The sequence below is a fragment of the Balaenoptera musculus genome, chromosome 11, assembly GCF_009873245.2.
Source record: "Balaenoptera musculus isolate JJ_BM4_2016_0621 chromosome 11, mBalMus1.pri.v3, whole genome shotgun sequence".
NCBI classification, from domain to species: domain Eukaryota; kingdom Metazoa; phylum Chordata; class Mammalia; order Artiodactyla; family Balaenopteridae; genus Balaenoptera; species Balaenoptera musculus.
The window spans coordinates 49563895-49588477 of record NC_045795.1 but is presented as its reverse complement, the minus strand read 5'-3'; the positions used below and the strand labels follow the sequence as shown (position 1 = coordinate 49588477).

Here is a 24583-nt window from a genome sequence, read left to right as displayed (position 1 = left end):
CCTATCAATAATTACTATAAATGTAAGTGGTTTAAATTCTCTAATCAAAGGGCATAGAGTGGCTGGATGGATTAAAAGACCTAGCTAACTGCTGCCTACAAGAGATTCATTTCAATTTTAAGGACACACATATTCTCAAAGTGCAGGGATGGAAAAATATATTTGATGCAAGTGAAATCAAGAGAACAGGAATACCTATACTTATGCCAGACAAAGTAAACTTTAAGTCAAAAATAGTAACAGGAGACAAAGAAGGTCATTGTATAATGATAAATAGGGGTCAATTCATCAAGAATATGTAACAATCATGAATATATATGCATTGACATCAAAGCACCAACATTATATTAAGCAAATGCTAATTTCTGAAGGGAGAAATAGGTACAATACCATAATAGTAGGGGACTATATTATCCCACTTTCAACAACAAATAGATCATCCAGACAGAAAATCAATAAGGAAACACTGACTTAAAGTATACCTTAGTCCAAATGGACCTAACAGACAAATATAGAACAAATACATTCCATCTGACAATAGCAGAATACACATTCTTCTCGAGCACACAAGAAACATTCTCTAGGATAGGTCAGATAAATAAATAAATCTAAGTAAATTTAAGAAAACTGAAATCATATCAAGTATATTTTTCAACTACAGTGTTATGAAACTAGAAGTCAGTAATGGAAGGAAAACTGAAAAATTCACAAATATGTGGAAATTAAACAACATACTCCTGAAAAATCAATGGGTCAAAGAAGAAATCAAAAGTAGAATGAAAAAATATATCTTGAAAAAAACAGGAAGAGAAACACAGCATGCCAAAACTCAATGTATGCAAAAAAGCAGTTCTAAGAGAAGTTTATAGCAATAATAAAATACACATCCTTTCATGGCAAACTCTAAACAAATTAGGTATAGGAGGAACATACTTCAACATAATAAAGGTCATATATGACAAGCCCACTGCTAACATCATACTCAATGATAAAGGTTCAAAGTTTTTCCTTTAAGATCAGGAAAAAGACACAGGTGGGCACACTCGCCACTCTTCTTGAACACAGTGCTGGAAGTCCTAGACAGAGCAATTAGGCAAGAAAAAGAAAAGGCATCCAAATTGGAAAGGAACGAGTAAAACTGTCTTTGTTTACAGATGATATGATGTTATATACAGAAATCCCTAAGACTCCACTAAAAAACTGTTTGAACTAATAAATGACTTCAGTAAAGTTGCAGGATACAAAATCAACATACAGAAATCAGTTGTTTTTCTATACACTAACAACAAAATAGCTGAAAAAGAAATAAGGAAAACAATCCCATTCACATTAGCATCGAAAAGAATGCAATACTTAGGAATAAATAAAATGTATTGATTGACTTTTCCACCCAGTCACAGGAAGCAACATCTTCCATGGTTACTGAAATTTCCCCTGAACAATGCCTCTCTCCTTCCTACATGAAAGCCTTTGAGAAACTTCCTTGTTTGGCTGGTTTACCAGCAGGCCCCACCCATGTAGTGACCCCTGGACACCAAATAGCCTGCTTACCCTCATATACCTGGAAATGATAAAAGCCAAGCAATAAAAACAGAGTAAAAGCAATATTAATATTGTCATAGGCCGAAAGAGTATGGCTGAGGAAGTCTGGTATGTGCCTCTACATTCAGAAGAATAGCTTTGATAGACAACATCATGAGGCTAGTGGTTGAACTTCAGAAAAAAAGTCTAGAGTATTCTATGGAATAGGTCCTTCCTTCATTAGCTAAAATTCTCCTACTGGAATATAACTGTTAGGACTCCACAGAGGTGATGCATTTTTAAAAATTAATTGTATGCATACACATATTTGAATTTACAGAATTTATTTTCCTATATTCATTGATTTTTTAATGATCTCAAAATAAATGATTTTTTTCCCCAAAAGAACTATTATTAAGGTCATTGATTTATAAAAAAGAATTCCTTTCCTCTGGTACCAATCTGGTTCTCTACAATGGTTGACATGGTATTATTTTATTATCCTAATGGTTGACACAATATCTTTATATTATTCCCGATGGTCTGAAATCCTCTTGGATACTTGGTCTCTTTGGTGATCACTTGACTTTGATTTCTTCTACATATCCCACAGTGGGGTGAACCGCCTTTAGTGACTGGAATGGTGGTCTTTGTTGTAGACCTGATAAAGCCTTATCTAATGGCCCTGAGGAGGGGGTGACTCCTTCCCTGTGGGGGAAAGAGATGTATTCTGTTTTTTCATGCTTGGAATTGACAGAAAGCAAATAAGAAAGAGGCCTGCTAAGCTTGAGGTTACTCAAGGCTTGGCTGGTGATAATTTGTGACTGTAGAGCCATTCCAGAGCCTCCAAATTTACATCCAGAAAAATTCAGTTTCTAAAACTATGCGGCCCTCCAGGGAGGCCACCATGAGACCCTGGGGAATAGTGGGCAAGGAAGACCCATCTGGATGGCAGACATGGGTGATGCAACTGGTTAACCAAGGAACATCCTACACTGACAAACCAAGAATTCTACTCCTGCCCAGCAGAATTTGATATGTATTAGTAACAGTGATTTCTGTTTGTTTTCCATTCTCTCTATTCCCAAGTGGTAGTTTTCCCTTGGATTCATGCTTCCTGTTGTTTCTCTGTCGTTCTATATCGTGGGAGTACAGACAGATAACTTGTTTTTTAAAGCTATGAGTTGCTAAGCCAAGAGGAGCAGCTGAGTCTGGGTCTGTTGGAGATGGTGTCATCCCCAGATGTGATTACAGGGTGAGGCTTTGAGGTGGGCTCCCTTCAGGAAAGAATGAATGCATGCCACCCAAAATGTATAAATGGGAAGAACGTGTTTGTGTATGTTGGAGAGCAAGGGAGATAAACGACTCTTAATTTTCTCTACTATAGGCCAAGAAGCTAAAATGCTCATCATCCTAGAATCTCTTGCAGCTAAGGGGGAAACCATATGACTCAGTTTTGGCCATTGAGATGTAAACATAAGTTCCTGAGCTAGGATTCTGGAAAAGCTTTTAAAACTTCAGAATCAGCCTTATGATCCTTCAGCCTTTTGCCCTTTTCTTCTTCCTGGCTTAAGTGTGGATATAATAAGTGGCACTTTAGAAAAGAACATGTAAATTGTATGGATGAAAGCCACATATAAAGAATCACAGAGCAGCCTTGACCCTTGATGGCACCCAAAACATTTGCCTTTCATTGCTTATCTACAGTTTTCTTATTAATGAGTAACATAAACACCTACAAGGTAAGCTATCGTTAGTTGGTTTTTCTCAGCTCTTTTCCCTTTATGCTTGAGACATATTCCTTGGCAAATGACTATCTTTTAAATTCCCTAAAATTGGCAAGAGTAGCAACAACCAATATTTTTAATCCAGAGCCGTAGCAATCCCAGGAGATAAATCATATGCTGAAAATCCAGAATAAGAAAGAAGTTTTATTCAATGTTGATTCTCCAACACCTAGCACAGTGCCTGGCACTTAGCAAGCAATAAAAATGTTTGTTGATTGATCCTATTGATTGTATTTCTCAGAAAACTTTTTAAATAAAGTAACACTTAAAGCATACATCAGGATTTACAGAAAGTTCAGTAACAAATTTGAATTTAATGCATAACAATATTTATTGAATAATTAACATGTATTGAATTGTAATCTAAACACTATACTAAATTCTTTGTGTTTATTTTTAGTTAATTTTCACAGCAGTCCTATAAACTAAGTATTATTATTGGAGAATTTCAGAGGTATTTAAATAACTTAGACAAGGTCTCACAGCCAGGTGGTATGAGAGCCAGGATTCAAGGTCAAGTTTATCTCCCTCCAAACCTATGCTCTTAATCACTATGTATTAATAAAATATTTTAAATCTGCTCTCCTAAAAGAAACATCCTTTGATCCCTAAAAACCCTTTCTGGCAGAACAGCAAGTACACAGAAAATGTTAGTCTGTGTTAATGGTTATACATTATTAATCAATTACCACTTACTGGATGATTTATTGTTTAGTTCCTCCTGGTTGACAAATCAGTTGAATTTTTCATATGCACACATTGGAGTAAGTTAGCTAAATAAAGTGATTCACTTGGAGCGTTTCATGTTTACCCCAGGTTGCTACTGGGAACCTAGGTTATTTGTGGCATTTTTGCTCGAAAATCCTGGAGTCATCAAAATCTGGCCCCACAGACTGCATAGTAGGATATTGATAAGAACAAGGATGCAGGCGGCAATTCAGTAGATACTTAAATGGCAAAAAATATAGTGCAAGTTTCCCACACCTTGCAGTCTGCAGGTTTATATGATAATAAACAATTATCACCAGGACAAAGGGAAAAAGGCCATGAAATCCAATGGCGCAGTGAGAAATCTACTAATACAGGTGGTCAAGCTTGTTCCATTTCATTGTCAAAGGGAGGCTATTTATTTGCTTCTGAGTAGTTCAATTACAGAGTCATTTACTGCTGAAAGTTTTCCAGTAGGCAGATATGGATCTACAGCTCTGGGCTTTAGATTCAAAATCAGTGAGGAAAAAGGGAATAAGAATCTCCTCCACAGACAGCATAATTGATAAGGCAGAGATCTGTAAGCAACTCCAGAAATAAAATAAGTGCCTTTAAGCATCCCAGTTGGAATCTCCTTACTGTGTATAGTGGGCATGGGCAAGGGTCAAGATGCTGACTATAATTAATGATTTTTTAGAAGCTCTTTAAAATATTTTCCCTTTGATAGTTTCCTGTCTAAATGAGATGTCAGTGGTTGGTGTGTGTGTGTGTGTATGTGAAAAATAAAGAGAAAGAGAGAGAGAGAAAGAGATTCCTTGTGTACCAAAATGCTCAGAAACAGAGGGAAAATATTCACAATGGATACTAAGTAGTTATAAAATCAAAGACAACTTTCTTTTCCTCTTGCGCAAGATAAAAGTGGTTTTTATCCAACAAATAACACTGTGTGTGTGTTCTGAGGACATTTGAAACAGTGGAGATTGTACAGACTGTAATCATTATTTCTAAACTGCCACAATCTAGTGTTTTCCAAATTTGGCAGTGTATCCATAGACTAGATCAAAGATATGTCAATAACAAGGGTTTTTCTTGAGCATGTTTTTCATCATTTTCTTGTCAATAGGTTCTGCCTTCCAGTTGAAATTCAATTTATATTTTGCATACACCTAACCACTGTATTTCATCACTTGTTTGCTGGGCGTAAGAAGCCACTACTTAAGTGGCCAAGTAACTTGACTCTTGTCAAGTAACCTTTAAACCAAGACATGTATGTAATTCCCTTATTAATTACAAAGATTAACTTCATCAATCTTAGTTCATGACCAAATTCAAAACTTCCAGGCACAATCATGATGAGAAATACACAGCTGAAAGATTTCAAATTCTAATTTATCCCACCTTGAAAAACAATTAAGGTGTCATGAAGGGCAATGAGTCCACCAAAGTAATCTCTATGGGAAGTGACCCACAACAAAAGGTTAACAGATAGGGGAGGTATCAGCTTGCTAGAAGACAACTGAAGATGAAGAAAACCAAATATACCACCTCTAGTTATTGGATGCTGAAACTGGAAAATGTCATCAGAGAATTTCAGCAATGATAACAAAATCCAAATGACCAAAAATTTGACAACTTAGTCAATATAACTCAGCTCTCTGTGGGAACAGTTAAGAGTAAGTGTATATATAAATATGGCATAAAAGCATTAGATGAGGATTTCAAGATCTATTGGCTTTTCTACCCAACTTTTGAGAATCCAAAGATCAACACATTCACTGATAGTAATTAGAAACTTAAGTTGCATGTGAATAATTAATGGTCCAAAATGACCATTATTTTAAAACAAATATGTACCAAGCATCCCTATGTTATAGCTAATTTTTTAAACTTTTTATTTGGAAATAATCATAGATTTACAGGAGGATAGTATAGAGAGATCCCCTGTACCCTCCACCCAGTTTCCTCAAAGGTTATATCTTACATAATTTTAGTACAATATCAAAACCAGGAAGTTGACATTGTGTGCACAATATGTGTGCATGTCACTTTATCATATGTGTAGATTCTTGTAATTATCACTGCAATCAGGATACAAAACTATTATAAATGATTTTGTTTTCTTGAATATAAAAATGCATTATAATTTCAGGTAGAAAGTTCCAGACTACTTGTTTTACAAAACAATCACAGCATATTGAAAATTATTAATATTTAGGAAATTATTATCTAAGAAAACTCTATTTATAAAGGCCAAAGTGAAATTCTAGCAATACAGACAACATACATTTGTGTTAAACTTATTTCCCTGCACAGATTAGACCACCCCATCATTCAGTGATTGGCTCTCCGCAGCATGAGAGTGAGCGAGTTTTCAACACGTAATTTATCAAAGACATCTTACTGAGAACTGTACTCCTCCAAAACCGTTTACTGGTGAAAGCCCCAGATACAGACATGCGCATACACACACCGCTCTGGTCTGGGGTAAAACAGAGCACTTCACAAGTGCCTTTAAATCACTAATGAGGTTACCATAATAAAGGAGAACATTAATAAATATACACAAAGAATTAATGAAATAAACTAGCCAGATCTTCCAAGCCAAGTCTATCATGGGGTTTCTTATTTTCCCTAACAAGTAAACATAATCCAAATTGTTGCAAACTCCAATTCGATTCAGCTCATGGCAGTGGAAAAATATATGATCACAAAAGAAAAATAAAATCAGAATCGAAACACCATTCTTACCTTGGCCATTTGTGCCTGCACGCCATTTGCCTTGAGAGATGCTACCGCTTTCTGTGCAGCTGCCGGACTGTCAAAATCTACAAAACCATACCCTGTGAAAACACAAAGGCCCTGGTTAGTACTCACAAATAGCTGCATCTCTGTCACACCAATAGAATGTGTGTTTGTGGTCAGACGTGCACTCATGACCCTGCTTGAACCGTAGACCTCAATCTATGGCCCTTAACATGTCAGGAAAGATACCACAATATCATTCAACATAAAATAGTAACTCACTTATTTTCTAGAGGTTGCTTTTGAGATTGGCTATGTAATCAGCAAGCTGATTTAGACTAATTTGGTGAGTAAGGTAATATATTATTTAACCATGTTCTTCTTTCTTCAGTGGATTTGCTGCAAGAACGAGGAACACAAAATGCTGAAAAATACAGAAAAGTTTATCTCAAAAGTTAATTTTCTAAACCTCAAAAAAAACTGATAGTAATAAAAGCCATGATAGAATCAGCATGAAGTTAGTACAAGCAACCTCAACAGTTTCTGGTATTCAGTAGGCATTCAATAAATGCATGTTGACTACATGAATGAATGAAGGTTGTGAATGAGTCCAGGGAGGTTTGAAACTAGTTGCAGTTGATTTCCAAGCCTGTGTCAATTCATTACAGACCTCATCTCTCTCAAACATAACATCCTAAATAAATGATTTGACTGTTAAGGAACCTGTGATAAAGAGTGAGTAAATAGATAAATATTCAAGCATCTTTTAAAAATAAGAAACAAAGACCCATGTCACTTATTTGTTACTTAAGTATAATCTGAAAAGGGTACAAGAGTTGCCTATACTGTTCTCTGATTGTGTGCCTGTGTGCCTGTGTGTGTGTGTGTGTGTGTATGTGTGTACAGAGTGAGGTCAAAGAAACAGCCAGTAAAACAGAATAAATGAAAAGGGGATTTTGCATACCCATAAAATAGCTGATATTAGTTCAGGGCTTAGCCTAACAGTAATTTCAGCTGCCAAGAATATTTCAAAATAAACATGCTCAAGAATGAGTGTTTGGCACTCAATGCCCACCATACGTATTCTGCTCCTCTCCTCAGCTGTCAGGCAGGGATTTGCTCTGTATTCCAATATTTTTCTCATTTAGAAGTTTTGAGGGGAACTGCTAAGGCAACCCTACTAACCATGCACTGTGACCACGCCCCCCCCTACTAAAATAACCAGAGTGAAAGGGAATTCAATTACCAAGTTGTTTCTTGTAATTAACTTTTTAATTTTCTCCCCTTGAATCTCTTCTTCTTTTTCTCCCTCCCAGCATGTTAACCTAAAATGAACTTGTTACACATCAGTGTAACATCAAATGCTCTTGAAAAGCTAGGCAGAGAAGCTGGGAAGTTTGTATTTCGAATCCAAAAGGAAGCCTGCTCTGTCAGTATTGCTAATTCCTTTCTTCGACAAAATTCAAACTATGTGACTAGTATGAGTATTACCACCCACTAAGATGGGTTTGTTTGTTAACAAACAAACCCAGTTCCCACCCTTATGCAGCTTATAGTTGAGTTGGGAGATGGACATAAAACAAATAACCATACAAATGAATCTATAATTACAAACTGGTATGCCTTCCCTGAAAGTAAATGAGATCATATACCACAGAATCTGATGACTGATTGTTCACTATTGAAAGTTTTAAGGAAGCAGTGGCATGGGATGACCTGCATTTCTTAAAATATCACTCTAGCTGGCTTGTCTTAAAGATGGTATTGGTTTTGGGGGAGGCAGGGAGCAAGAGTGGAATCAGGGAGATAACTTAGGGGCTACTACAGCAATCTGGACAAATGACAGCTGGCCATGAAACGGACAGGATGCAATGGATGGTCTGAGTTACATTCTGGAGGCAGAATTAACAGGACCCAGTGATGGATGGACTGGTTGGGAGTAGGGGAGATACAGGTGACAAGGGTTACTACTGCTTTTTCAGCATAAGCCAATGGGTGGGTGGAGATGTGATTTACAGAAATGGGGAGCTGGGAGGAGGAGCCAACAGGGGAGAGGGAAAATTAAAATATTGGTTTGAGGCATGGTGAACCAGAAATGCCTGTGAGACATCTAAGTAAAAATGTCAAATAGCAGCTGGATATATTAGGCTGGTGCTCAGAAAAGGGAATAAGATTGGAAATATAAACTAGGAGATCAACAGCATGAAGATATGATTTACAGAAACAGAAAAAGACAAAAGTGCCTGGTGTAAGTAGAAACAAAGAGCCCAGGTTTGGAGCCTGAACTTCACCACTGAAGTGTCAGATAGGAAAATGAGATTGCAAAGGAGGCTGAAGGAGAATCAGAGGGAAAGAAGGAAATACAAAGGGAATAAGAAGTCTCATAGCCAAGGTAAGAAAGTTTCCCAAGCAGGAGAGAGAGACTGATGGTGTCAAATGCCACTGAGAGTGAGAGCAAGATCGGAGCTTGAGAGACCCAATGCTTTAGGAGCATGGACTTCTTTATTTAACTAGAATTGATTTATAATATTGTGTTAGTTTCAGGTGTACAGCTTCAGATTCTTTTCCATTATAAGCCATTACAAGACACTGTAATGTATAGTTCCCTGTGCTATAGATAGGCCTTTGTTATTTATTTTATATACAGTAGTGTATATCATGGACTTCTTTTCATGCTTGGCTACAGGCCAGTGGAGGCGACTGAAGTCTGCTTGAGTAGTTGAAGAGCGAGACTAAGACAGGGAGGTAAAGAGAGTATTTACAGTCTTCTTTGCCATTATGCTGCTGGGAAGGAGAATTAATAGCCAGCTTTAGCTCGAGGGGGATATGAGGTCAAAGGAGCTATTTGTGTTTGTTGCTTGTGACATAGGAGATGCTATGGTTTTCAACCTTAGCTGCATGCTAGATGCACTTTGGGAGCTAAAAAAATGACCAATGCTCATTCCTCACCCCCAGGAAAATGAAATCAGTGTCTTTGGGAATGTGGCCAAGGTGTCTGCACACACACGTGTGTGTCTATTCCCCGGCTGGTTTCAGTGTGAAGCCAGGGTACAGTACTGCTGAATATTCATTCAAGTTATTCAACAAATATTTATTTGTTGCCCCTACTATGAGATAGATACTGTTCTTGGCACTTTTGAATGTTGATAAGAAAGATCAAGCAGAAGTCAAGAGATTAAAGCTTCAGGCAGATAAGGGGATAATTTATAGGGCAATGTTCCTGAGAAGGTGGAAGTGTGAGGGGTTCTAGAACATGAATGAAGTGCTGTCCTTTGCTAAAAGAGGGACTTTGCCCTTTGCCCATTGTAACTGGAAGGAAGAAAAAAAGAGCAGTCTCGGTTACCAGGCGTTATTTCTTTGTATATCTTTGTTTCTGGGACATAGCCTGAGCTTAAATAGACATTTGTCGAAATTAATTGAAACCCTGTTTAAAAGATGCTAAGTTACTTCATGGGACTACAGTGGAGATTAACTAATAAAAATGTCTGTTAATACATTTTGACTCTAAAGAACAATATAAATGCCAAGCAGCCACGGTTCTGGCTTAGCCACGTTGCCACCCAGTGACGCCACCAAGGATTTCATGACTCTCGGCCTCTATCACAGTGTGGCTTCCTCCATTTTTTCCACTACGCACATCACACAGGATATTACAAAATCAAGATGCTGTTCTCCAGGGCAGAACTCCAATCCAAACAGAAGAAATCCTTGTGAGGGCAGGAGACACCCTGAGCCTTGACTGAATTGGGGAAGTTATGGGTGAACTTCGAGAAGAGTGTCTTTCCAAAGAGCCATCATGCCAGCAAGGAGAGCGGCCCCTAAGTACAAAATATCTCCTCTCCTGAAGGCTCCTGGGAAGCAAAGTTATAAATAAAGAATCAACGTTTCACTGACTTCTGTGTTTTTCATACAAACTTACTTTCACCAATTAAAATGAATGAGCAGAGGTAAAATGTCTCAAGCACCCCCCCCCAAAAAAACACCACAATTCTGGAAATAAACATTGCATTCTTGAGTTTTATGTGACAGCATAGACTACATCGCAATCAGAAAGAGACAAAATTAAATATGAAGCTGCCCCTAGAGAATAATGATGCCTTTACAAAGGAATAAAGCAACTCCAATTTGGTTTCAATTTGCTTTCCTTAACTACAAATCATCAAGCCTGGGAGCAGAAACCTCTGTACCTACATCTGGTGAAGGGCAAGGTAGGGAGATTAGTTCAGCTCCAGCTAATAATGCTTTATGGTAACTGCTAAAATCCTCCATAAAATGGGACCCATTGGAAACACCAGCCCGAGTGACTGAAAGGCCATTGGTCTGCCTCAATTACATAATTAAGCTTGGCAGCAGGTTCAAATGAATGAAAACTGAATGTCACTGTTTTCTCCATACACCCCTGTCCTTGTTTTCCTTCCTTGTCAGGGGGATAAGGCCAGCAGTTCTGCAATTAGCGGGAAGCAGAGAGCAGCAAGAAAGAACCATCTCCATGCTAATTAGGTCATTCGCCAAATGCACTCACTCCATTGGCAGAGCTAATCAATACTTTCCTGAAATGCTTTAAACTTGGTGTGTTAATTTAAAGTTTTGTTATTTTTATTGCACTACAAGCCTGGTGACTTTATAAAAAGAAGAAAAAATATATATATTAAGAAATTATGACAGAGTTCTACAAACAATGGTACTGCCAGAGCGTTTTGTTTTTGTTTTCTTCAGTGTTATCTGTAGGCAGCTTCTCTGTGACCTTTGCCATTCAGCTGGACCCCTGTGTGACAATTCGTTTGAATTTTGTTAAAAGTCTCTTTATCATCTTTTTTAAAATTTAATTTTTATTTTACATTGGAGTATAGTTGATTTACAATGTTGTGTTAGTTTCAGGTGTATAGCAAAGTGATTCAGTTATACATATACGTATACCCATTTTCTTTCAGATTCTTTTCCCATATAGATTATCACAGAATATTGCATAGAGTTCCCTGTGCTATACAGTAGGTCCTTCTTGGTTATCTACTTTATATATATTAGTGTGTGTAGGTTAATCCCAAATGCCTAATTTATCCCTCCCCCACATTTCCCCTTTGGTATCATCTTTATCATCTTTAACAGTTAATTTTATACTTCTGTGTTGCAACTGGATCCTTAAATTCTCTATGTAAACTGCTTACATATTTACCAACTTTGGATGGTTCTTTATGTGGGGGAAATGATACAAACCAGAATTCCTGGTTCAGATGTGTGGTGGCATGAGCCGAGTGAGACTCGCTCTCAGAGTGTAATCTCACACGACATTTCATATTTCTGCAGAATGACTGTCATAAAAGCCCACTTGAAACACAGACGGCTTGATGTTAACACCCAACTTCTTTCAAAGATGATCCAGATGTGAGTCAAATACGATTTTTAAACAGAAGTGAACACTTTGTCTAGGAACCACAAGTTCCACTGAAGTTCCACTCAGATTTAACAGTTGAAGATGTTTAAGAATCGCCCTTCCATAAATCCCCCCTCTTTCTACTTAGGCTTAAGAATATTCTGCGGCTGTCATCTGAGCCCAGAGCACGGAGAGAAGGTGGCCTGCAGGAAGGAAAGAGTGATTTGCAGGCTTCCTGGAAGTCTGCTGGACTCAAGGCTGCCTCCAGGCATCTGTATTTCGATTTTTTTGTACATCCCTAAACTGTTGAATGACTGCCAAATGTCTGCTCTTATTATTGGATTTCCTAGTTCTCTGCATTATGTTGATCAAAGGAGGTAGTTGAAGGACAGCACTGATAAATTCTTTGCTACATGTATGCTTGTAGAACCAGACTAACAAGGAAACCCAATCATTTCTTCAGTATTTCCTTTTGCACTGATGTCCTGTGACTGACCATTACAATGAAGCAAGGATGCTACAATACAATAGTCCTACAGCCTAACTTACATGTGTGGGAAAAAAAAAAAAAAAAAGGCAAAAGACAAATCCTGCTAGAATGCAGAGGCCAAAGACAAGAGTGCTCATTTTGAGGGAAAAGAATCCAAACCATTAAAATCTGAAATGACCTCCACTTTGAAGCATCTTTGGAGAAAGGATGGAACGGTTTTATACAGAAAAGAACAGTGTCTGTACTTATGCAAAGGGCTGCAGCCTTCAGACACTTAGCAAACGGAGGCAAATAAGGTGGGTAACAGGGTCCACCATACAGGAAGCAGATTGCTTCATTCTCTTCCCCTGACTTCTGAGCTTAATTACCTAAACATTCTGATATTCTAGTGCCAGAGACACTAAAATAAGACATCAGTTTTTGGAATAGAATTGACCTGTTATGAGGGACACTTCTGAACCATGATGTGACTTTCCTATTATTATTATTTAATCTTAATTTTATTTTATTTTTTATTTTAAAATTTTTATTATTTTTAAATTGAAATATAGTTGATTTACAATGTTATGTTAGTTTCAGGTGTACAGCAAAGTAATTCAGAATACAGATATTCTGAATATATATATATATATCTATACACACACATATATATATACCTTTATAGTTTATTACAGAATACTGAATATAGTTCCCTGTGCTATACAATAGGTCCTTGTTGTTTACCTATTTTATATCTACTAGTTTGTATCTGCTAATCCCAAACTCCTGATTTATCCCTCCTCCATTCCTTTCTCCTTTGGTAACTATAAGTTTGTTTTCTATGTCTGTGAGTCTATTTCTCTTTTGTAAATAAGTTCATTTGTATCATTTTTTTTAGATTCCACATATAAGTGATATCATATGACATTTGTCTTTCTCTGTCTTTCTTCACTTAGTATGACCATCTCTAGGTCCATCCATGTTGCTGCCAATGGCATTATTTCATTCTTTTTTATGGCTGAGTAATAGTCCATTGTATAAAGACGATGTGGTATATATTACTATTACTTAATTTACTAAACATCTACTATGTGCAAAGAAGATAGTGTGTTCGATGCTGCAGGGAAAACCAAGATACTCTGACATGGCCCTTCCTGTCAGGGAGTTTATGGTCTAGTTGGATAGATAAAGACATTTAAATACAGTGGAGGGTCCTCTTATGCATGGGGTTACGTCAGTGAGCATATGCAAAATGGCATGTTTTCACTGAGTATAATATGCATGGTTTTGTGTGCACAGCTCTGTTCATCAGAGCTGAATACCTGAGTCAGGTCCCTTCTCATTGAGCAGCATGATGGTAAAACTAACCGCATTCTACATTTATGTGTGCATTAGTCTTTCTGTTTTCCTGTTTTTGTGCATAATAGAAACGCATTAAGTTAAATACAAAATATAGGGAGGAATTAGTATCACATAAAAGGTGAAAAGGAAGTGCTAGCGTTCTAAGATAGCAAATATTTCTTCCAGGTGGGGGCAAACTCAGTACATTTTGAGAGCAAACGACAAAAGTGAGGACTAGGGAAAAGAAATTAGGTCCCAAGTGGCATTTCCCTGCAGAATAAGACAATTACAAAAGACAGACGAATTTAGGGAGCAACATACTTAGTGGCATGCCGCTTGAAAATGGGACACTTCTTATTCCAGTTATGGTGCACAGAGAGTCTTATTAAACCAAATTCAAATCCCAAAACTCACTTCCCTTCTCACCCTGTTCAAATGATTTTTAAATGAGAGAAATTGCTTCTTTCTACTGAATAAAGTCAAAATTCGGATCAGGATCATTACTTAATGGGCTTAGAGAGATCATTATGCTTTATTGAGATTAAAGAAATTCACTGATTTGTCAAGGTTTTCGACTAAACCAGCCATGATTTTATTATAATATTGTAGAGATTTAGGGAGCAGTCTGCTTGGCTGTAAATGGATAGATTAACCTCTTTGAATCATCTTGCAAAGTTTTCCTTTCCCTTGTTCAAGGACACATATAAAATATATGTCTCATGTGAACCTTTGGCCCTAAGTGTCTCTGCCATCAACAGCAGTGGGATGTGTAAGTGTATAATGCATTGTGGCCGCAGGAGCAGGCCAGGGTATTGATAAAACAATTCCACTGAGTCTGTAAGTATGATGGAAGCAAGCTGTAACTGAATACTCTAATTATAGCTCTGCAATCCTAGCCCACAGTAGGCAAAACTATGGTTTTATTCCTGGGTGCCCATCTTTCCCCCCCCCCCCCTTTGCTCTGGCCTTACAGGCAGGTGGAACTGTAAACTATTCCTCCATCAGAAGAGCAGAGTTGATGGCCTCAGTGTGTGAGGATCAATGGAAGGACAATCTCCCCTTCCCCACCCCCACCCCCAAGTATTTTAATCCACACTCACTCAATGCCTCCAGCCAATGGCCTGGAAAGCATGCTTGTAGTCTTACACATCCTTCTACAGCAGAGACATCTCCTGCCCTATGGCACGAGGCACGAGGTGAATACCTTTAGAGGGTGGACACTGTAGGGCAACTAGGTAACCACCCAAAAGGATGCATTAAGCAGCTCACTGCAAGAAGGAAGGAAGAGAAAGTGAATCCTACATACAGGTAACCCTTTGAAGAGGTATGCACCTGTGTGCCTTCATTTTTGTTACAGTCTACAATCTAGCTAGTCCCTCCACAGACTTGTCAATCCATCTCTATTTCTGTACCAAGCCCTGGGTCCCTTTGAACACCATTATTTTCCTGGGAAAGGGTTCCATCCATGATTTCCTACTTCCAAATCTTTGACAAAACTCACTTTGAAACCCTCGGGAAGCTTCTGTCTAATAAGTCATGCATTTCCTAACATATACCCATGTTTTACTGGAAACAGTCTTCAGTCATGTATTTATATGCCAAATTCCAAATATTTAAAATAAATGTCCACAAGTACTGTCTCTGTCACTATAAGTGGTGGCTTTGACATCCTCTTGGACCCTAAATTACTTCTCTCCAATCCACCTGATATACCAAATACAATTCTAGTTTTGTATTCAAATCTAGAAAACAAAGAAACTTAAGTGTACATGTAGGCAACTGAAAATAACACATGCATGTGATTAAAAATAAAATATAAAAATCATGCCAAACAAAACATTATTTAATGAAATGAAATTTCTTTTCTACCTAGACCTTAATGCTCTGGTCCAACTCCCCAAGAAATTGTCCAATGAGTCTGTCTGTGTTCTAACTTGAAAAAACAACTAGAACTAATTCTTGAGCTCTTACTTTTGTATGTATTAGAAGCACTTAGGGATTTATATAGAAATAAAATAATTTCTGCTATTAAAAATCATGAAATGAAAAACATTTGTAAGATTTTGTAAATGGCTCCACAATTGTCCATTTTCCCCTTAAAATAAATAGGAGTGTTGTTTTCTTTTCATTTTAAAAGTCATACAATTTTATTGGAAATTTCAGTTGATATGGAGAAAAATTAGCCATGATGCCACTTCCTAAAGCTAAGTAAATTGTTACCTTATTTTTTCCTTTATTTTTACCCAAAATGGTACCACTTTATACACACATTTTTATGTTTTTTTTTCTCTTAATAACATATGTGACTACATTTCCTGGTCGATAAATGTGAATCTCTAAAATACCATTAATCTCTCATTTTCAGCATCCCAATTGACCAACTCTTTCTTAAAGATTTCTGAGCTCTACATTATGCCTTAGCCAAATGTTTCCTACTTTGCAAAACTGATTTTATTCCAATATTTTGAAAGATTTTTTAAATTAATAAAATAGTAATAGGCAATATATTCAAAGCCTCCTAGACTTTAGAGAGTGGTTTTTCTTAAGTTTTTTGATTCTTTCAAAGATGTTTCAAAGAAAGACCCTTAGGCATTACAAACCAAAGATATCAGAAACCAGTCAAATCAAATTCAAACGATACCCTCTTGAAATATAGGGATTGGAAGCCCGTTTTCTTTCTCATTGCAATTAAGTTGGATCTACCTCAAAGGAATTTTGGAAATATATCAGAATCTTATGAGGCAAAATTACAGCTCTGTGATTCAGAAAGGATGCCAAGAGTTTGAATAGTCATGCCATTATACTTATGACTGCACATTCATTTATAAGTTGAAAGTGAAATCTTTTTCAACAATCAAAGACATGTTTTTCCCAAGGTAATTTGACCGTAATTTGTAAATTGGTACAGTAGCTGATTGCACCAACTCTTTTGAGTCCCTCTGATAGCTGGTGATCCATGACTTACAGCTGAGGTCTTTCCTCTTCCAGGCAGAGCCTGCTTGAAGAATCCTGGTTGTCTACAGAAACTAGGATTTCATGATCCTAGAAGATGCTGGTTGAGATGCAATTTAGGGAACAATGACTAGGATATAAAATGGTCCTAAGTAGGATCAGGACCTGGATCACTAGGGAAGTGGCTCTACAAGCAGAACCCAGAGTAGTCTCCCCTGAGAGGTTTTCTTTATTTTTTTTTAATTTATTTTTTTTATACAGCAGGTTCTTATTAGTTACCTATATTATACATATTACTGTATATATGTCAATCCCAATCTCCTAATTCATCCCACCACCACCACCACCCTTTCCCCTCTTGGGGTCCATACATTTGTTCTCTTCATCTGTGTCTCTATTTCTGCCTTGCAAACCGGTTCATCTGTACCATTTTTCTAGATTCCACATATATGCGCTAATATATGATATTTGTTTTTCTCTTTCTGACTTACTTCACTCTGTATGACAGTCTCTAGCTCCATCCATGTCTCTACAAGTGACCCAGTTTCGTTCCTTTTTATGGCTGCGTAATATTGCATTGTATATATGTACCACATCTTCTTTATCCATTCGTCAATGAACATTTAGGTCGCTTCCATGACCTGGCTATTGTAAATAGTGCTGCAATGAACGTTCGGGTGCATGTGTCTTTTTGAATTATGCTTTTCTCTGGACATATGCCCAGTAGTGGGATTGCTGGGTCATATGGTAATTCTATTTTTAGTTTTTTAAGGAACTTCCATACTGTTCTCCATAGTGGCTGTATCAATTTACATTCCCACCAACAGTGCAAGAATGTTCCCTTTTCTCCACACCCTCTCCAGCTTTGTTGTTTATAGATTTTCTGATGATGCCCATTCTAACTGGTGTGAGGTGATACCTCATTGTGGTTTTCACTTGCATGAAATAATTAATTTCTCTAATAATTAGTGATGTTGAGCAGCTTTTCATGTGCCCCTTGACCATCTGTATGTCTTCTTTGGAGAAATGTCTATTTAGGTCTTCTGACCTTTTTTGATTAGGTTTTTTTTAAATATTGAGCTGCATGAGCTGTTTATATATTTTGGAGATTAATCCTTTGTCCGTTGATTTGCTTGCAAATATTTTCTCCCATTCTGAGTGTTGTCTTTTCATCTTGTTTATGTTTTCCTTTGCTATGCAAAAGCTATTAAGTTTCATTAGGTCCCAGTTGTTTATTTTTGTTTCTACTTCCATTACTCTAGGAGGTGGGTCAAAAAAGATCTTGCTGTGATGTATGTCAAAGAGTGTTCTTCCTATGTTTTCCCCTAAGAGTTTTATAGTGTCCAGTCTTACATTTAGGTCTTTAATCCATTTTGAGTTGATTTTTGTGTATGGTGTTAGGGATTTCATTCTAATTTCATTCTTTTACATGTAGCTGTCCAGTTTTCCCAGCGCCACTTATTGAAGAGACTGTCTTTTCTCCATTGTATATCCTTGCCTCCTTTGTCATAGATTAGTTGACCATAGGTGCATAGGTTTATCTCTGGGCTTTCTATCCTGTTCCATTTATCTATATTTCTGTTTTTGTGCCAGTATCATATTGTCTTGATTACTGTAGCTTTGTAGTATAGTCTGAGGTCAGGGAGTCTGATTCCTCCAGCTCCATTTATTTCCATCAAGATTGCTTTGGTTATTCGGGGTCTTTTCTGTTCCATACAAATTTTAAGATTTTTTTGTTCTAGTTCTATGAAAAATGGCACTGGTAATTTGATAGGGATTGCACTGAATCTATAGATTGCTTTGGGTAGAATAGTAATTTTCATGGTACTGATTCTTCCAACCCGAGAACATGGTATATCTCTCCATGTGTCTGTGTCATCTTTGGTTTCTTTCATCAGTGTCTTATACTATTCTGGTTACAGGTCTTTTACCTACTTTGGTAGGTTTATTCCTAAGTATTTTATTCTTTTTGTTGCAATGATGAATGGCATTGTTTCCTTAACTTCTCTTTCTGATCTTTTGTTGTTAGTGCATAGGAATGCAAGAGATTTCTGTGCATTAATTTTGTATCTTGCAATTTTATCAAATTCATTGATTAGATCTAGTAGTTTTCTGGTGGCATCTTTAGGATTCTCTATGTATAGTATCATGTCATCTGCAAACAGTGACACTTTAACTTTTTCTTTTCCAATTTGGATTCCTTTTATTTCTTTTTCTTCTCTGATTGCCATGGCTAGGACTTCCAAAACTATGTTGAATAATAGTGGTGAGAGTGGACATCCTTGTCTTGTTCCTGATCTTAGAGGAAATGCTTTCAGTTTTTCACCATTGAGAATGATGTTGGCTGTGAGTTTGTCATATATGCCCTTTATTATGTTGAGGTAGGTTCCCTCTATGTCCACTTTCTGGAGAGTCTTTATCATAAATGGGTGTTGAATTCTGTCAAAAGCTTTTTCTGCATCGAGATGATCATATGGTTTTTCCTCTTCAATTTGTTAATATGGTGTATCACATTGATTGATTTGCGTATATTGAAGAATCCTTGCATCCCTGGGATAAATCCCACTTGATCATGGTGTATGATCCTTTTAAAGTGTTTTTGGATTCTGTTTGCTAGTATCTTGCTGACGATTTTTGCATCAGTGATATTGGTTTGTAATTTTCTTTTTTTGTAGTATCTTTGTCAGGTTTGGGTATCATGGTGATGGTGGCCTCATAGAATGAGTTTGGGACTGTTCCTTCCTCTGCAATTTTTTGGAAGAGTTTGAGAAGGATGGGTGTTAGTTCTTCCCTAAATGTTTGATAGAATTCACCTGTGAAGCCATCTGGCCCTGGACTTTTGTTTGCTGGAAGATTTTTAATCACAGTTTCAATTTCATTACTTGTGATTGGTCTGTTCATATTTTCTATTTCTTCCTGGTTCAGTCTTGGAAGGTTATACCTTTCTAAGAATTTGTCCATTTCTTCCAGGTTGTCCATTTTATTGGCATAGAGTTGCTTGCAGTAGTCTCTTACGATGCTTTGTATTTCTGCGCTGTGTGTTGCACCTTCTCCTTTTTCATTTCTAATTTTATTGATTTGAGTCCTTTCCCTCTTTTTCTTGATGAGTCTGGCTACAGGTTTATCAATTTTGTCTATCTTCTCAAAGAAGCAACTTTTATTGATCTTTGGTGTTGTTTTCTTTGTTTCCATTTCATTTATTTCTGCTCTGATCTTTATGATTTCTTTCCCTCTACTAACTTTGGGTTTTGTTTGTTCTTCTTTCTCTAGTTCTTCTAAGGTGTAAGGTTAGATTGTTTACTTGAGATTTTTCTTGTTTCTTGAGGTAGGATTGTATTGCTATAAACTTCCCTCTTAGAACTGCTTTTGCTGCATCCCATAGGTTTTGGATTGTCGTGTTTTCATTGCCATTTCTCTCTAGGTATTTTTTGATTTCCTCTTTGATTTCTTCAGTGATCTCTTGGTTATTTAATAATGCATTGTTTAGCCTCCATGTATTTCTGTTTTTTACATTTTTTTTCCTGTAATTTATTTCTAATCTCATAGCGTTGTAGTTGGAAAAGATGCTTGATATGATTTCAATTTTCTTGAATTTACCGAGTCTTGATATGTGATCTATCCTGGAGAATGTTCCATGTGCACTTGAGAAGAAAGTGTAATATGCTGTTTTTGGATGGAATGTCCTATAAATATCAATTAAATTTATCTGGTCTATTGTGTCATTTAAAGCTTGTGTTTCCTTATTAATTTTCTATCTGGATGATCTGTCCATTGGTGTAAGTGAGGTGTTGAAGTCCCTCACTATTATTGTGTTATTATCGATTTCCTCTTTTATAGCAGTTAACATTTGCTTTATGTATTGAGGTGTTCCTATGCTGGGTGCATATATATTTATAATTGCTATATCTTTCCTTGGATTGATCCCCTGATCATTATGTAGTGTCCTTCCTTGTCTCTTGTAACATTTTTATTTTAACGTCTATTTTATCTGATATGAGTATTGCTACTCCAGCTTTCTTGTGATTTCCATTTGCATGGAATATCTTTTTCCATTCCCTCACTTTCAGTCTGTATGTGTCCCTAGGTCCGAAATGGGTCTCTTGTAGACAGTCTATATATAGGTCTTGTTTTTGTACCTATTCAGCGAGCTTGTGTCTTTTGGTTGGAGCATTTAATCCAGCCACATTTAAGGTAATTGTTGATATGTGTGTTCCTATTACCATTTTCTTAATTGTTTTGGGCTTGTTTTTGCAGGTCCTTTTCTTCTCTTGTGTTTCCCACTTAGAGAAGTTCCTTTAGCATTTATTGTAGAGCTGGTTGGGTGGTGCTGAATTCTCTTAGCTTTTGCTTGTCTGTAAAGCTTTTGATTTCTCCATCGAATCTGAATGAGATCCTTGCCAGGTGGAGTAATTTTGGTTGTAGTTTCTCCCCTTTCATCACTTTAAATATATCGTGCCGCTCCCTTCTGGCTTGTACAGTTTCTGCTGAGAAATCAGCTGTTAACTTTGTGGAAGTTCCCTTGTATGTTATTGGTTGTTTTTCCCTTGTTGCTCTTAATAACTTTTCTTTGTCTTTAATTTTTGTCAATTTGATTACTATGTGTCTAGGTGTGTTTCTCCTTGGGTTTATCCTGCCTAGGACTCTCTACGCTTCCTGAACTTGGGTGGCTATTTCCTTTCCCATTTTAGGGAAGTTTCGACTATAATCTCTTCATATATTTTCTCAGGTCCTTTCTCTCTCTCTTCTCCTTCTGGGACCCCTATAATGCAAATGTTGGTGCGTTTAATGTTGTCCCAGAGGTCTCTTAGGCTGTCTTCCTTTCGTTTCATTCTTTTTTCTTTATTCTCTTTCACAGTAGTGAATTCCACCATTCTGTCTTCTAGGTCACTTATCCGTTCTTCTGCCTCTGTGATTCTGCTATTGATTCCTTCTAGTTTATTTTTCATTTCAGTTATTGTATTGTTCATGTCTGTTTGTTTGTTCTTTAATTCTTCTAGGTGTTTGTCTTTAATTCTTCTAGGTCTTTGTTAAACATTTCTTGCATCTTCTCGATATTTGCCTCCATTCTTTTTCTGAAGTCCTGGATCATCTTCACTATCATTATTCTGAATTCTTTTTCTGGAAGGTTGCCTATCTCCACTTCATTTAGTTGTTTTTCTGGGGTTTTATCTTGTTCCTTCATCTGGTATATAGTCCTCTGCCTTTTCATTTTGTCTGTCTTTCTGTGAATGTGGTTTTTGTTCCACAGGCTGCAGAATTGTGGTTATTTTTGCTTCTGCTGTCTGCCCTCTGGTGGATGAGGCTATCTAAGAGGTTTGCCCAAGCTCTCTGATGGGAGGGACTGGTGGTGGGTAGAGGTGGGTGTTGCTCTGGTGGGCAGAGCTCAGTAAAACTTTAATTCATTTGTCTGTTGAAGGGTGGGGCTGAGTTCCCTCCTTGTTGGCTGTTTGGCCTGAGGCGACCCAGCCCTGGAGCCTACAGGCCCTTTGGTGGGGCTAATGGCAGACCCCAGGAGGGCTCACACCAAGGAGTACTTCCTAGAACTTCTGTTGCCAGTGTCCTTGTCCCTGTGGTTAGCCACAGCCACCCCCCGCCTCTGCAGGAGACCCTCTAACACTAGCAGGTAGGTCTGGTTCAGTCTCCTATGGGGTCACTGCTCCTTCCCCCTGGGCCCTGATGCACACATTACTTTGTGTGTGCCCTCCAAGCGTGGAGTCTGTGTTTCCCCCAGCCCTGTCCAAGTCCTGCAATCAAATCCTACTAGCCTTTAAAATCCAATTCTCTGGGAATTCCTCCTCCTGTTGCTGGACCCCCAGGTTGGGAAGCCTGATAAGGGGCTCAGAACTTTCACTCCAGTGGGTGGACTTCTGTGGTATAATTGTTCTCCAGTTTGTGAGTCACCCACCCTGCAGTTATGGGATTTGATTTTATTGTGATTGCGCCCTTCCTACCATCTCACTGTGGCTTCCCTTTGTCTTTGGATGTGGGGTATCTTTTTTGGTGAGTTCCAATGTCTTCCTGTCAATGACTGTTCAGCAGTTGGTTGTGATTCTGCTGCTCTCACAACAGGGAGTGAGCGCACGTCCTTCTACTCCGCCATCTTCAACCTGCCCCCTAAGAGGTTTTCTACTTTGCTACTCTACATGGGATCTGAGGACCACCAGCAACGACATCACTTAGGAGTTTGTCAGAAATCAGAATGTCAGGCCCATCCTGGAGCTACTAAATCAGGCTTTACATGTTGACAAGATCTCCAGGTACCTGAATGAACATTAAAGACTGAGATACCCAGGACTTCCCTGGCGGTCCAGTAGTTAAGACTCCGTGCTTCCAATGCGAGGGGCATGGGTTCGATCTCTGGTTGGGGAACTAAGATTCCATGTGCTCTGTGGCGCAGCAAAAAAAAAAAAGGACAAAGAAAAAACGACTGAGACACCCTGGTCTGCAACCAGTCACTGGTCAAGTCAGGACTGCACACACCATTCTCATAAAATGGAAGAAAATGGGGATCATCTCATCCAACCTCTACCTAATCTTCAAATATGCTATGTGATAGCATTGAGTCCAAAGGCACAGAGCACACAACCAAAATTATGGTTAATAATAATATTACCTTAATTATACGTTGGCTCTGGGAACTGAATAAATTTAAATGCCTTTAAAGCATCTGGCCTACTGCCTAAGCATCCTCTCTCTCCAACGGCCTTACCTTCTCAGACTGTGCTGAAATCTGCACACTGATTTAATCCACTCGCCTTTAATACATTCTAAGACGACACAAGCCCGGCAGGTGTATTACATTTTCCACATAACATTTTTTTATATTTTTAAAGACAGCAATGCTGCCCCTGCTTATATTTGCAAAATGAATATTTGAAAATATAGGATTGGGGCTATTTTTATATAATAACCAAGTTCAGGACAACTGCATGCCCTCCCTCTCTCTCCCATATATTTGTCCTTCAGAGATACACTTAATTCTGTTCAGTTACAAAGTTCAAATTGGCCCTACATTAATATATTCCCTTAAAAAAGTACTGTTCATTTGAAGAAGCAGGTAACCAATGTGAAGAGTGATTATACAATAAATGTATTATGCAAATTCCAGTGAACATTTTATGCACACTGGATAAAGAATCAAATTAAAGTCTCATAACCCTTGGAAAATTAGAGTTAGCAAGCACAGAGGTTGATTTGCCCTTGAACACTGCTAAGAGCAGACATTCCTCCATCATTTCCACAAAACTGAACCATTTTGGAAGGTTTCAGATTAAAATAAGAAATCCCCCAGGAGTCATAAAGATCAGCTATTTTTACAGGAATAATTTGGAGTCACAATTTTAAAGTGTTATGAGTTGGAAGAATGGGTGAACTTCTGTGTCACATTTTGAAAAGCTAATATTCCAGGTTATCAGCCAGTTTGGAACACCAAAAATTGCATAGGGAGAGGGGAAGTGGGAAGGGGAAAAGATTTCTGAAGAACAAGCAAAGGAGGGCTGATTTAAGAGCTTTCCCCATAACAACCCAAGTGGCAGCTCTGTGACAGACCACATGCTCCTTCAATTACCCTTCACTCGATGTAATAATGGGACATAATAGCTCTCTTCCTATTATACTGTCGTGTCCACTCTGTGCCGCTTGCCAACACTGATTCTACCACTGGACTCTCCGCAGAGGAATAATGGACCATTA

The 24583-nt window shown here is 37.7% G+C and overlaps 1 protein-coding gene across 10 annotated transcripts in view; it reads right to left on the bottom strand.

The window, feature by feature from the left end:
* RBMS3 (RNA binding motif single stranded interacting protein 3) overlaps positions 1-24583 on the bottom strand; it is a 713376-nt gene that overhangs the window by 384012 nt on the left and 304781 nt on the right. For all 10 annotated transcript variants that reach the window (XM_036869064.1, XM_036869070.1, XM_036869066.1 and 7 more), the window contains exon 4: positions 6765-6856. In XM_036869064.1, the coding sequence (XP_036724959.1) occupies positions 6765-6856 (92 nt within the window). The remainder of the gene's footprint in view (positions 1-6764; positions 6857-24583) is intronic.